At 37.5% G+C, this 13674-nt stretch overlaps 1 protein-coding gene across 1 annotated transcript in view; it reads right to left on the reverse strand.

The window, feature by feature from the left end:
* Positions 1 to 363: 363 nt before the first annotated feature.
* Positions 364 to 13674, reverse strand: part of TMEM170B (transmembrane protein 170B) — a 35049-nt gene continuing 21738 nt past the window's right edge. The window contains exon 3 of the mRNA XM_041770524.1: positions 364 to 8855. Within this exon, the coding sequence (XP_041626458.1) occupies positions 8725 to 8855 (131 nt within the window). The 3' untranslated portion in view covers positions 364 to 8724. The remainder of the gene's footprint in view (positions 8856 to 13674) is intronic.

Here is a 13674-nt window from a genome sequence, read left to right on the forward strand (position 1 = left end):
TCCCTCTGCTCTTGTTCTGCGCTGGCGGCAATAAATTTGAAGTTTGATATTTTCTCTTGATGCTCAGTAAATATCAAAATACCCAAAGATGGTTTACCCATTAGAAAAATATTTAAAAATATTACTTCAAGAGCTAAAAACAATAGAAGCAAAAGAGAAAATGTCTTTTTAATCTCAAGATTTATATTTTGCTCAAGAACTTTTTAAGACTTAGGAAAGGGAAATACAATAGTTTTATAATTCTTATGGTTGAATAAAATAGTTACCTAGAAAAAAAGAAGTTATATTTCAACTCAGTAATTAGCATGCCCATGTATGTGGGGAAAAAATTGTTTACTTCCATTTTGCTTGCACAGTTTTTAAAGTTACCTAGCTTTTATTCCCATGAGGTTTATAACAATTACAGTGCAGTGACGGGCTCCGTCAGTCTCAATTTTTTCTCAGTCAGGAAAATAGATGAGCCTGAGTACCTGATACCAGCCCCTGGAAATCCCTAACAAAAATTCAAAATTCAAAATATTCATAAACTTAACAATTGCAAACCCTGAGTTGGCAATTTTTCAAATCCCCACAACACCATCTGGTCTTGGTCAAGAATGAGAATTTTATCATAATTCAGGCAGGAGCTCCCATAATGCTCTGTAGAAGCTGACAGGACATACTGGAGAAAATACACAGGTAAGAGAGTAAGAAAACCCCAGCACAGCATTATTAGCTATGTGACCTTGAGAAGTTTCTCACCTGCTCAGAACCTCCAATGCTTTATCTGTAAAGGATTACCTTCATAAACCTTAGTAATCCACTTAACTTGAAGGATCACTGCGTTAAAGAATACATATGAAAAAAAAATACATATGAAGCGTCTAACAGTAAGTACTCAATAAACAGTCGTCATTTATCAATAAAAGTGATAGTATACCTTTTAAAACAATAATTCTTAGAAGAAGATGTTTATTTGGCCTACAATTGGTCCTGGGTAAAACAATAAACTCAACCAAGTTCACCTTTTGGGCTTCTTGCTTATTCCTGCAGCAGTACTTCCAAAATCCACAGGTAAAACCGGCCGAGAAAAACGGACAGAGGCGGAAGAGAAAACATTCGGGTTTGCAGCAAATGAGTTGAAAAGCTATGTCATCAAGAGTCAAAACGCCCCATAAAGCTTTTAAAGACAGGTTTATTTATATATAAGTGCATGAAATTGAATACAGAAATTTTATTAAAATACTGTATATTACAAATTTTTAATCCAATAAATTCTGTGTAATGACATTTAAGTGCTGGATTCACTGTTAACAGTTGTCTTGTGTGTGTCAGTAGAGAGTTCACCCTGTATATTACAAAGAGGAGAGAGACACACGGACCTCGGAAACGGTCCTGTGGTGAGACAGTGGATGATACTAATTGTGCATCTTTTCTTTAAAGCAATGAATTGCAACCTAGATCTTGTGTTTGCAGACCAACTTTCTATAGTCAAAAATAACTTGCATATGTTTATTGCTGCCCTTTGAAGAAAATGAGTGGTGAAAAATAACTTAAAGACCAACATCCCTAAGGCTAACCTGATGCTTACCACAATTAAAATAATTAAAGTTCACTGCAAAATTTGTGTTCTCCAGGAAATTATGCTATATACACAGTGAGATTTGTACATGAATTGGGAAATAAAAAAATCGCTTATATAAAATTAAAAATCAATAGTATACAATATTTACAGCTTGTTAGGTATTATACATAAACATAGTTTTTAAAATAATCCTTCAAAATTAAACTGTATTATGTAAACATGCAGTACACATACTCATACAGTGTAGTTTATAGTCTTAACAGAAGGGGAGGAATTGTGTTCACATAATGTAGGGTACTTCATCACGTATGCCTATGTTTTTGTGCGTTACCCCGTCCAACATTTATTCTTCCTGTCTTTAAACTTCACAGTACATTAAGTATTTCTATAGTAAAAATAAATCCCTGATGGTAAACATATTCCTAAAGGTTACAACTGTCTGCCCTTGTACTACGGTATAAACCTAACACTGTTCACACTAGAATTTCTAGTTTACAACAAAACTAAATTTTAAAATCCCACACTTAATTGTCTTGACTACATTTTTCTCCATTTCAAACTTACTTGTAAAAAGAAAAAGTATATAGACAAATACTACATCATGAAAAGGTGATGAAACTCGTTGTCATCTGTCAGAGTCAGTGGCAAAATGGCTGATTTTTATTCACCATAAGGAGTTAATTACACCGTCCCTAAATCCCAGTGACAAGTGTGTCAATCCTGAATCCTGCCAAATTCACTTTGCAAAAGTATCTTAACTTCCAAGGCACTAAGGCACCATTTAGCTTTTAAAAACTACTGTTTCACTAAATGATTCATCAGTGATCTGAGAGTTAACACAATTTGAAAGTGAATTTTTAATACCTATCGGGTAAACTATATTTTTGCTATTTAAATCAAGACACTTTTGTTGGTTAACTTGAAGTTGATGCTCTCATCCTAAGATGACTAAAGTCAAGGATTAATACTTCCTGGTACAATCATATGATTTTCACCAATTTATAAGGCTAAGATGCAAAATACTGTGGAATTTTATTTGTTCATCTAAATGTGTACAGCTCATGTCTGTATGTCTGTGTGTATGTGTGTGTGTGTATTGAATCTGATACCACAAATACCAAGAAAGTGTCGACAATCAGACTATTAACTCACCCAGTACTGAAAGGAAATAATTTTTAATTACTTTTCAAACAAGTGCTTCTATTTTGCTCTCTATGGAGAAAACTTTAAAACGGTCCTTCCACCAAGATACTTAGTGATGATGTGCAAATATTTTAGTTTAAAAACAAGAGAAATTTCTCATTATCAGTAGTACTGTCAAGTTAACACTCATTTATTACAGGGATCTAAAACAAGAGATGATCCTTGGAAATTATCAATATGTGGTTAGGAGAAAAAGGGTTACAGTTATGGTAATTATGAATTATAGTTTCTCTTTCTATATATTTGTGTTGATACCACTTTCCAGTTTCAGTTACATACCTAAATACATTCCCCAAGAAGGGACAGGCCTGGTACCAGTGAAGGGGCATGGATATGGGTGCAGGACATAATCCAAAAAAACATGTAAGAGGTTCATGCTCTCTTGACTTTCCTATAGCATTTATTTTTCAGTAAGATTATAGCTGCATAACCATAAGGTGTTAAGAACATTTTCTTCTAAACCAGCACTTCTGAGTCTATCAACAAACTGTACATATGTTTAAATTATACCATATGACAACAGAATGGAAGGAAGAGGGAGATTTTAAGAAGCTGAAAAATTAGTGCTCAAAATTGACAAAGGGTTATTATGTAAGTTCAACATATGTGCAATGAGTTTAAAGATGAGTCCTCTATACTCAAGGGAGGAGGAGACAGTTGCAGTTCATAGCTCTGTTCACTCAGAAACTTGGGTGTTTCCATCAATTTAATAAAGTATTAACTGGTACATCTTCACATCTACTGAAAATACATTACAGATTAAGCACTATCTTCCCAAAACAAATTCACATATATGTTTTTTAGATAACTACTTTAGTAGCCTCCTCAAAAATGCTGTACTGCCTACACTGAACAGAGATCCCTCCGTGAGAGGAGCAAACCTATCACACCACACACACACACACACACACACACACACACACCATTGGATTGCAAATACTGTGTTAAGTCTCACAAAGAAACGGCATGTAGTCGACATGCAGCAGAAATACTCACAACAGTGTAGTTTACAAACCTAATGCAAGGAGGCGGCTGTATTCCCATCACCTAGGGCGCTTCCTCACATCCTCCTAGGCTTGCCCGCCTTACCCTCCTTCTTGCTACCCTCCTTCAAACTTCCCACTGCCACAAAATGCTACCGTGTGTTAGAAAACCTTATCATCTTTAATCAAAAAATGTCCTTTTGTCCCTGAAGAGTTCTCCCTCCAAGATGCTATAAAAAAGGACTAGGAGTTAAGAGAAATTATGAGCCAACAAATTGGATCACTAGCCCTCAGCACTGAGATTCTCACCCCTGATTATTAAAAGGAACAGCAATTTACACAGCTACCCAGCAAGTGGTGCCAACTTCTCTGCAATTTACGTCTACCAGAATTTCTTCGTGACGTTCCATGTTCTTCACATTTTACAAACAAGTAAGGACTCGGAAGAGATTCTGATTAAGACTTTCCGAGAGGGGAAAAAAATTAATAGCAAGAGTGAAGTAGTTTCAGAATATTTCAGAAAATATTCTTAGCATCTCGTGACTTCGTGAATTATAACATGGACATGAAGTAAAAATAACAACATTTCCTTGAAGTTAGAAACAAGTATGGTGTATGCACCTTTGGTCCACGAGGGAAGGACATGGTAGGCACTGAAGCCCAGCTCCATTTCCTGCAGAACTGATGCGACACCTGAAGCCTGAAGCCCAGGGTGGCGGAAGAGAAGTGGACACAGAGGACATGCTTTCCCATCCCTAAAACAAGGATAGTTAGGTTAAATGTCGTAGAGATTCAATGCATGTCGGCTGAACGATCCAAGGAAGTGAGCAGGATAAGGCAAAGGAGTCAGTGCTGGCTACCCTCACTCTTTTTCTAGCTTAACTAGCAGTGAACAGTCGGCTTGCCCTCACCACTTCCACCGTCACCCACTCCCAGAGGTGGTCTTGGAGAATCTGGTGATTTTCAGAATAACGAGGTGGAGAGGAGGTGAAGGAAGCAAGATTGTAAGAGACAGTGTTTAGTCTCCTTCTTAAAATATGTGCAGGGAAAATGTGGAAATGGAAGAAAGTGGATGAATTTTACAAAACGACATATTCAACTGATGTTAAAAGTTAATTTAAAAAATTCTAATGGCTTTCTATTGATCAGTTACTGCCAAATACATACTGCTTTGCATTCATACACCAAACGTCACCAAGTGACAGGCCCTGGATTGGAGTTGATGTTGCTGGCTTAGCAGAGTCTAGCATTCTGTCCACCATGTCACCGTACTGATATCCTAATTACACGAAGTCCACTTGGTAGATAAACTGGGAAAACCAAATTTGGGGGCAGGGGGGAAAGAGACTCTCAAAGAGAACCAGGAAATGAAGTGTCCCAACCTTTTTATGATTTATAATCACCTTCCTAGCTCTTGGTGGACTCAAGGGCAGGGATCCATCTCGGCCATCCTTGTACAACTTACTAAAGAAAATACTCAGTACAGCACCCTGAAAACAGTAGATCCATCAAATAATGTTTACAGAATTGAATTAGTTGGCCTGTGCCACTGTGGGCAGAGTAACATGGCAACGCCTCCTGTGTCTTAATTAGACCTTCTCTGAAGTTCTTTTCAAACAACACTCTTTGATTTTTAACTTAACCCTGTTCCTTATATCACAAATGCATGATATATAGTGCAGCTCACTTCCTTATTTCTCACTTAAGGTACAGACAACACCCTTATGCTTTTTTAGGCAGTGGAAATGTACATTGCAAACACTAAGAAAGTACATCGGGTAACAAACTATAAGACTGTTCAGTACACATTAACATCTAAAGTAAGAATATTAAGCTGTGGGCACTGAATGGAGCCACCATTTAAAAATGCCCTTATTTTAGGCAACCAGTGGAGTCATCCATGGGGCAGATCACTTGTACCTCCTTCATCTAAAAGTTTTATGCATCATTTGTAGCTTTGATGGGCCTCCCTGATTGATTCTGATCTCTGGACAGTTCTAACCAGTATGCTAAATGATAATTAGTTTGGGCATATTGGCATAGATCTCTTCTTTGGGGAACTGATTTCACCATTAGCCATATTTTAGTAAACATTTTCTTTAAATAAAGGAGTGAATAAACTTCAGAGGATTTCCCCCTTCTTTCCTGCATTTATCACAAAGAAAGTTTACTGCTAAATCACATACAAATTTTAAGAAGTTGTAACCTAAACACATCAACAAGGGCTTTTGTCATATCACAAACAAGGGTCTCCAGCATTAATAAACCAAGAAAAATTTCCCCAAATTCAAAAATCTCAAACAACCTTATTTAAAAGATCATTCAACTGAACAAATATATATAAAATTCTCTACTAGAACATGAAAGTGTTCACTGAACAAAAGCTTTCCAATTAGACTATATTCATATATAGCAGCTTTACATATAGATATATTATGATATATCTGTGTGTGTAGATATATATCATTAAGCATTTGTTGTCTCTGTAGGAAAACCACTGATTAAAAAAAAAAATCCCAGCATAGAAATAGCTATTTAAGACAATTTCATTGATTCACACTATTCAACTGCATTTTAAAACATCAAGAGAGTGACAGTTGCACAAAATCTCAATGAAAAGAGCTGAAAACGCAAAGAAACCAAAAATTCCCCCAACGGTTAAAAGTACACACACACACACACACACACACAAACTCATAACATAATGCAACCTGATGGGGAGATAGCTGCAGGACACTCCGTAGACTATTAACCATCCAATTATATTTCCGTTCTAGAGCAAAAACAGGAGTTAGAATCTCTTTGGTCCACACATTGATGGATTTAATGTGTCCAGGTAATTTTCCAGCTAATTTTGGATTCTAAACCATGTGCTCGTATTCCCTTACCATGATAACTTTCTTACATCATGAAACAACCATACATTAAAATAAATATCCATACTGCAGATTTGAAACAATGTGAACACATTATTGGTAACTCCTCTCAAAGAATATGAACACTTGAAATTACGGACAGAACAGCCAAAATAAAGGAAGAACACAATTCAAGTCTAAAAGAAAAGGAGAAATCAAATTGACTTGGAAAATTTATGCCTAAATTTAATTTGGGAGAACATCGGGAATATAAAGAACACATGAAAATAATTTTAGGCTTGTACATAATAGTCAATTTTAAGATTTACTTCAAAGATCTCTAGGGATGCACAGCTGCTTATTGTTTTTTTTTTTTTTTAAAAAAAAACAGATTTCCAAGCCACCCCCAAAATTGGCTTCCATGCTGGTAAAAGTATCCTCTTCTCCTACTCCCTATTGTTAAATCATTTATATATATATTCTGATTTTCGGTGGAGAAAAAATGGTGTGGGTAATGAAGGTCTTAAATTTGAATGCGACCTAATAGAAATGTACCTTTTTTCTTTTTTTAAACCAAATCAGGTTATAAAACAGTGAGGCTAGAGAGTATGCAGATTATTTTTTGGATTGCCCTTGACTTCATATCTTCTGCAGTGGCTTTTTGAGTCAGCACATTTATTCTAAGAGTACCTGGCATTTAAAACAATCTCAGTAGGAGACAAATTCAACCAGGTTCTGTTTCCCTTACTCCTTGCACTCTTGAAAACAACTACATCTTGTCAAAACCTCTTCAAGTGTTTTGTACGAAGGACTTTTTCATTCTAATAAATGTCATCACTAATTCGAGTAGACTTAATTAGCAGTGCAAATTGAGAACTGAACAACAGTCCACTCTAATATATGATCAGCACTGTACTAATCCGCTGAAATTGCCAAATTTTTAAATTATTTGCTATATTCCCCAATTTTTACTTAGCAAAATTATGTTACCACATGCCCAACGTAAGATAGTTTATTACTCTTCTTATATAATGTACTTGTTACTTATCTACAAATGAGGCTTTTTGTTTTCACAGCCTAATTTAGGCCACTCTTTAAACACAGGTAATACTCCAGAATGAAAGACTGCTTATGTTTTGTCAAAAATCAAGATATATGCAACAAGTAATATGATCCCACCGAGATATTAGTTATAAAGATGTTTTCTCCATGAGAAACATGGCAAGAACTTTCTTTAGAAGGGTCAAAGAATGCAACATGCATTTCAGACTTTTTTTTCTTACAAAGTTTATAAGAAAATTCTCAAATTATATTTTTATGACACACGAACTACAGTCAATGTGTGTGACCCACAGGAGATTTTGAATTCATATCAATAGAGAAGTCAGGTAGGAGGGAAACTAGTAAAAGTGTTATTTAGGTGAGCGGAAGGGATGCATCCTACAGGTCTACTTTGAGTCCTTAAAAGAGTTTAGCTAGTTTGCCATTAAGTATTATTTTTCCACATAAATTAAAGTAAATAACAATAAATGCCTACATATATTAAAGCCCTAAATCCCAGAAACGTTCGACATTGAAAACCAAGAGCATTTACCGCGTATTAAATGATTCAGTATTCAGCACTCATACGGGATTTAGTGTCACAGAACAAAACAAAACCTCACTGTTACCTGAATTCGTGTGGAATATGGTTCACAGCACTCATCTACATCTACACTTGCAGATTGTCACATGATCAATGTTTTTCAAAAAAAAACAAAAACAAAACAAAACAGAAAGGCGAAAGAGAGAGAGAGAGAGTTTGGCACGAGTATCAGCTCCTCCTCCGCACGTCCCTAACCCACGGCGGCGCTGCTCGCTGCTCGCTGCTCGCTGCTCGCTGCTCGGGAGGACAGTGCGCAGCAGCGCGTCCGCGGGCAGCTCGCAGCTCCGACCCGTCCGGCCCCGGTCCCCGCGTCCCGGGTCCCCAGGCGGCGCCGGCCCGGGGCGAGGCACGTAAGGTGCAGGCGGTGGTGCAGCAGCGGACAGCAGGGGGCGGTCTCCGCACGCAGCGACCACGCCGCCTTCCGAGCATCTGCACGTCGGCCGCCTCGGGTGAAGCAAGCCCTTCCCTCGGGGCTCAGAGCGTGGCGAGGATCCTTGAAAAGGAGATGATCAACGTCAATACAGTCTGCCCCACGCCCCACACCAGCGCCTCCAGCGGGGCCATGTTCTTGCCGGCCACTCTGTAGATGCCCGCGACGGCTGCACCTGCGAGGGGCGGGGCGGACAGACAGAGGGACACGGTCACTGCCTGCGCGCCCGGGAGGGAGCCCCGAGGTCGCCCGAGGTCGCCCCGCCCGCGCCCGCGGCAGGACAACCGCCCCTGCAGCTCCCCTCCCCGGGCGGCGCCGGCCAGACGGCGCCAGACTCCATATACTGACGATTATGAACCAAGACACAGAAAGCCACACACTTTAATGCAGTTTCTAAATTATTCAAGAATTTTTAAAAATTAATTCTTAAATGTCATGTAAAATATCAGGATACTTGACTATTACATTTCGGAATCTACCATAAAAAGTAATTTATTCTTTTTTTTTTTTTTAATAAAGCATACAACTGTAAGGTTAGAGACTAGTATCTTGACATCTAATAAAAATGGAAGATGAACCCGACAATCTGATCTGGGAAACATGTTTAGATAACGCTCATTTCAGAGAATGCGAGGATCCCAGATTTACAGGAGTCTCAGAGCCCATCTGATTCAACACTTCACCTTATTAATATACTATATAGAATGAAACATTTAAATTAGAGTTCCCACAGATTGAAATGGCCTTCAAATTTTCCCCCAGAAAATGTGGCCAAACAAAAAGCAAAACCAGAAGTAAATGATTCGGAGACACTGAAATGACAATTATTTGAGATAGAAACCTGTTCATTAAAAATTAGCTAAGAATTAACTCTGTAGTTCTCTTAAAATCTCCTAAACAAAGTAACTGTGTTCCTCTAAAGAGATATAAGTGGAAAACGCAAATTATTAATCTACATATTTTTAAGAAAGAAATTAAAATGTATTGCATGTTTACTACATTATACTACGTATCTTGGTAGCAACTTTACAAATATCTTGTTTGAATAACATTCTACTCCAGAGCAGTATTACCTAAGTAAAGAAGAAAAACAGAGGTTCAGAGAGGTTTGATTACTAGCCCAAGGAAATACAATTAAGGACAAGGAGGGGAATTTCAATCTAGGTTAGTCTGGCTATAAATCCCCAAATCATTTCAATCATGTCACACATGCACTAAGTGAAAAAGAAAAGGAATTCAGAAAATCATAAAGTGACTGATAGTCCTTTCAACATTAAATAAAACTAGTGGCACCAACATTTACATAATCAAGTAATAAACTTCACTAGTAAAATTGGTAATATCCTCAAATATTAGATTTAGGTAACATTCTTTAAAAGTTTCAAAGATCCGGGATGCCTGGATGGCTCAGGAGATTAAGCATCTGACTCTTGACTTTGGCTCAGGTTATGATCTCAGGGTCCTGGGATAGAACCCCAACTCATGCTCCGCACTCAGTGTGGAGTCTGCTTGGGGTTCTCTCTCCCTCTCCCTCTGCCGCTCTCTCCTACACTCTCTCTAAAATAAATAAATCTTTGAAAAAGAAAAAAATTTCAGGGATCTTATACTTTGCTATTAGAAATATTAAATTGAAAATATTAAAATAAACCTGAGAAATACTGTTTTCATGTGGCTTTACCCTAGATTTCCATGACTATCTTCAATTTTAAAAACATCACTTGGTCTCCATCTCGCCAGCACTAAGTTTTCGAAAAGGATCCACGAAGTGGAAAATCTAAGCACTTGCTAGCTCAGGCTGCCTAGGCAATGGTAAGCGAATGTGTCAGGTCAAACACCTCATGCTTCTATGAAGTGAGGAGCATGGATTACAGAGCCAGACTTGTGGCCCAAACTCCGAAATCCACTACCTCGCAGATGTGCTACACAGGGCAATCACTTAACCTCTCTGTGCCTTATTTCCTCAACTGTAGAGTGGGTGGGCATGAAGATGAAGAGGTACTACTTAGAAGAGTGAGTGGTCCTAGTATGTACCCTAAATTCTGGCTAGTAAACTGTCATAGTAGTAAATGAGAAAGGTATTTCCAATCAGTGATTCAGCTTTCGGTAAATGGTATTGCAACAACTAGCAGCCACTGGAAGGAATAAATCTAGGTCCCTAATTCACCCTACTCTCTAGAATAAATTTCAGATAGTTAGTTAAAGAACAAAATGTTAAAAACAAAGCCATAAATGTAAAGTTTCAAACTGAACAGAATATACCTATGGTATCAGGAAAAGGGGACTGCTTTAAACTACATTAAAAAGGGCAAAACCCATAAAGGGACAGACTAGAAAAATACTTGATTCATGTCCAGAGTACACACACACACAAACACATATATGATAACCAAGGCAGTACTTTTTGTAATAGCAAAAAACAAAAACATCACAAAACCAAAAGCAAGAACCCAATATCCATCAGTCTGGAGTGGGGAAACTATATCAAGCCCACACCATGAAACCCATACAATTTCAAAAGAAAAATAAAAACCTTATGAACTGACACAGAAAGAACCTAAAACATATCATTTATGCAGCAAAGAAAATGAACCCTAAAGCTATATATAATATTCTCTACTAGAACATGCATCCACCATATGCATGTGTGCATGTATGTAAACATGGATATATGTATATATGAATGAATGTAATGCATAAGTAAAAATCTGGGGGGAATACAAGCTACAGATGGGGATTACATTGAGAAGAGGACTGGTTTAGGAGTGCTAGTCAAAAGAGACCTTTGTCTTATCCATAATGTTTTGAGTTTTACAAGGAGAATATATGTACTCATACATGACTTATGTAATTAAAATTCTAAAAATCTAAAAATACCCACGCCAATTTGCCTAAATTTCCCTATAATTCCAAGAAACTTTCATTATATTTATAATTTCTGTGCCTTTGAAGCTCAGGGTGGGGCCTCTTGGCTGGAGGTAGAGGACCCAGGAAAGCATGTTTGGGGCATCTCTCATAGGGGTTTAGAATTTAACTGGAGGTCTGGAGCCATGGAAAAGCATCCTAAGAGGCAAAGTGAGAATGGAATAAGAAAGAGATTTAAGGACTAGAAAATGAGTACTGAGAACCTTTCCACTCCACTATCCTCTTCTTTCACAAATAAGCTGACACCTTAATTTAGTATTTGGCTGGTCTGGTGATTAAAATGGATTTATTTCACTCTGGAAGGCCCCTGTGGTTTGAGGAAAACCCAACAAAGCTACTAAATAACCCATTCTTCTTTAAAATCTTTCAAAGAGCAGAGGACAAGCCCTTCAAGTCTATGTAGTGTAATACAGAAAATAAAACAAACCATCATTTTCTTTCCAGTGGATAAGCAAGTAGGAAACATTTTGGAAATTACAAGTGCCCTCCAAAAGTAGACTTACAAAAGAAAAAAAAAAGTAGATTTACACAAGTCCCCAGTATGTTGAGGATTTCACACTCAGAAGCACTGGTCAAAGAAGACTATATACCAGTGGAACTTTCAATCTAAAAGATCTGCAAGAAAACAATTTTGTGTGCCTATTAAACGAATTTGGAAACGCTGCTATTGAATATTGAGCAGACATAAAAGAGTATTTATAAAAATATTTGTAGGGATGTCTGGGTGGTTCAGTCGGTTAAGGGTCTAATTCTTGGTCTCGACTTGGGTCGTGATCTCAGGGTCATGGACTGAGCCCCACATCGGGTTCTGTGCTCAGCATGGATGGAGCCTGCTTGGGGTTCTCTCTCCCTCTCTCTCTGCTCCTCTCTCCCCCACTTTCACTCTCAAATAAATAATACATATGTAGAGTATAAAATAACAACAAATTCCCAAGTACCATCATCCAACTAAAGAGAACATCACTATTTCCTTTGAAGTTCCCATGGACTCTACTGTTATGTCCCATTCCCTCCCTGAATTTTTTAACATTCCTTTGCTTTTTGTCAGCTTTACCACCTTCTTGCATCCTAAGAATATGTATTATTTAGTTTTTTAAATAAATTAACTTTCTGTAAATTGACACTGTAAGTATTCTGGAATTTGGGCTCAAATATTATAGGTCAGAAAGCTACCTGTGCTGTTTTAACTACAATTCATGTATTTTCACGATTGCACAGAATTCTAAGCGTGAACATACCACAATTTGTCCATTCTACTGCCAATAACATTTTTTTCCAATCCTTAACAATGACAAACAGTGCTTCTGTGAACATTCTTATGTATGACCTGTGGTCCATTCAGAGTCAAAAATTTCTCTTCAAAACATGGGTGAAAGTAGAATCGCTCAGTGTTATGTTATAGGCACTTTCAACTTCACTAAGTAATGCCAAACTGCTTCCAAAGTAGTTGTACTGATTTATATTCCAGATAACTCCCTAGCTTCAGAAGAAGCTGGTTTTTTTTTTATTTAATCCTTGTCAATTTGATAAGAGTTGTCATCTCTGTGATTAATTTGCATTTCTCTGATAATTCATGTGACTGAAGTTTTCTTCACATATTAGAGGCCAAGAGGGCTTTCTACTTTTATGAAATGCCTGTCAAATCTTTTGTCTTTTCTATTGAGTTTTCTTCTTATTTGATTCATAAAGTCTTAAGATTATAGTTTGGATATTAGTCTTTTTCTATTTATATATATTTACAAATGTCTTCCTCCCAGTTTGTACTTTAGTCTTCACTCTGTAGTAGATTTTGCTGAACACTAGCTAGTTGAAAGAATACAAATACTATGGTCTTTATTTTCTTGGTGAAATACAAGGCTAAGTTAGGCAAGAATGAAGAAGACACAAGCAGAACAGGATGCTTGAAAGAAACTGGAACTGCCACTACCAACAATGGTAGAAAGAATCACTTAGAAATAAGGAAATAAGGAAAGACCCCCTCCCCTCCCCCCAGGACCAGGGGAGTAGCGAACACTGGTGTAGTGAAGATGAAGTGGAGAAAGCAACACTGCTGATTGACAAGGTTAAGAAAA

The sequence above is a fragment of the Vulpes lagopus genome, chromosome 10 (assembly GCF_018345385.1).
Source record: "Vulpes lagopus strain Blue_001 chromosome 10, ASM1834538v1, whole genome shotgun sequence".
In the NCBI taxonomy this organism is placed as follows: Eukaryota; Metazoa; Chordata; class Mammalia; order Carnivora; family Canidae; genus Vulpes; species Vulpes lagopus.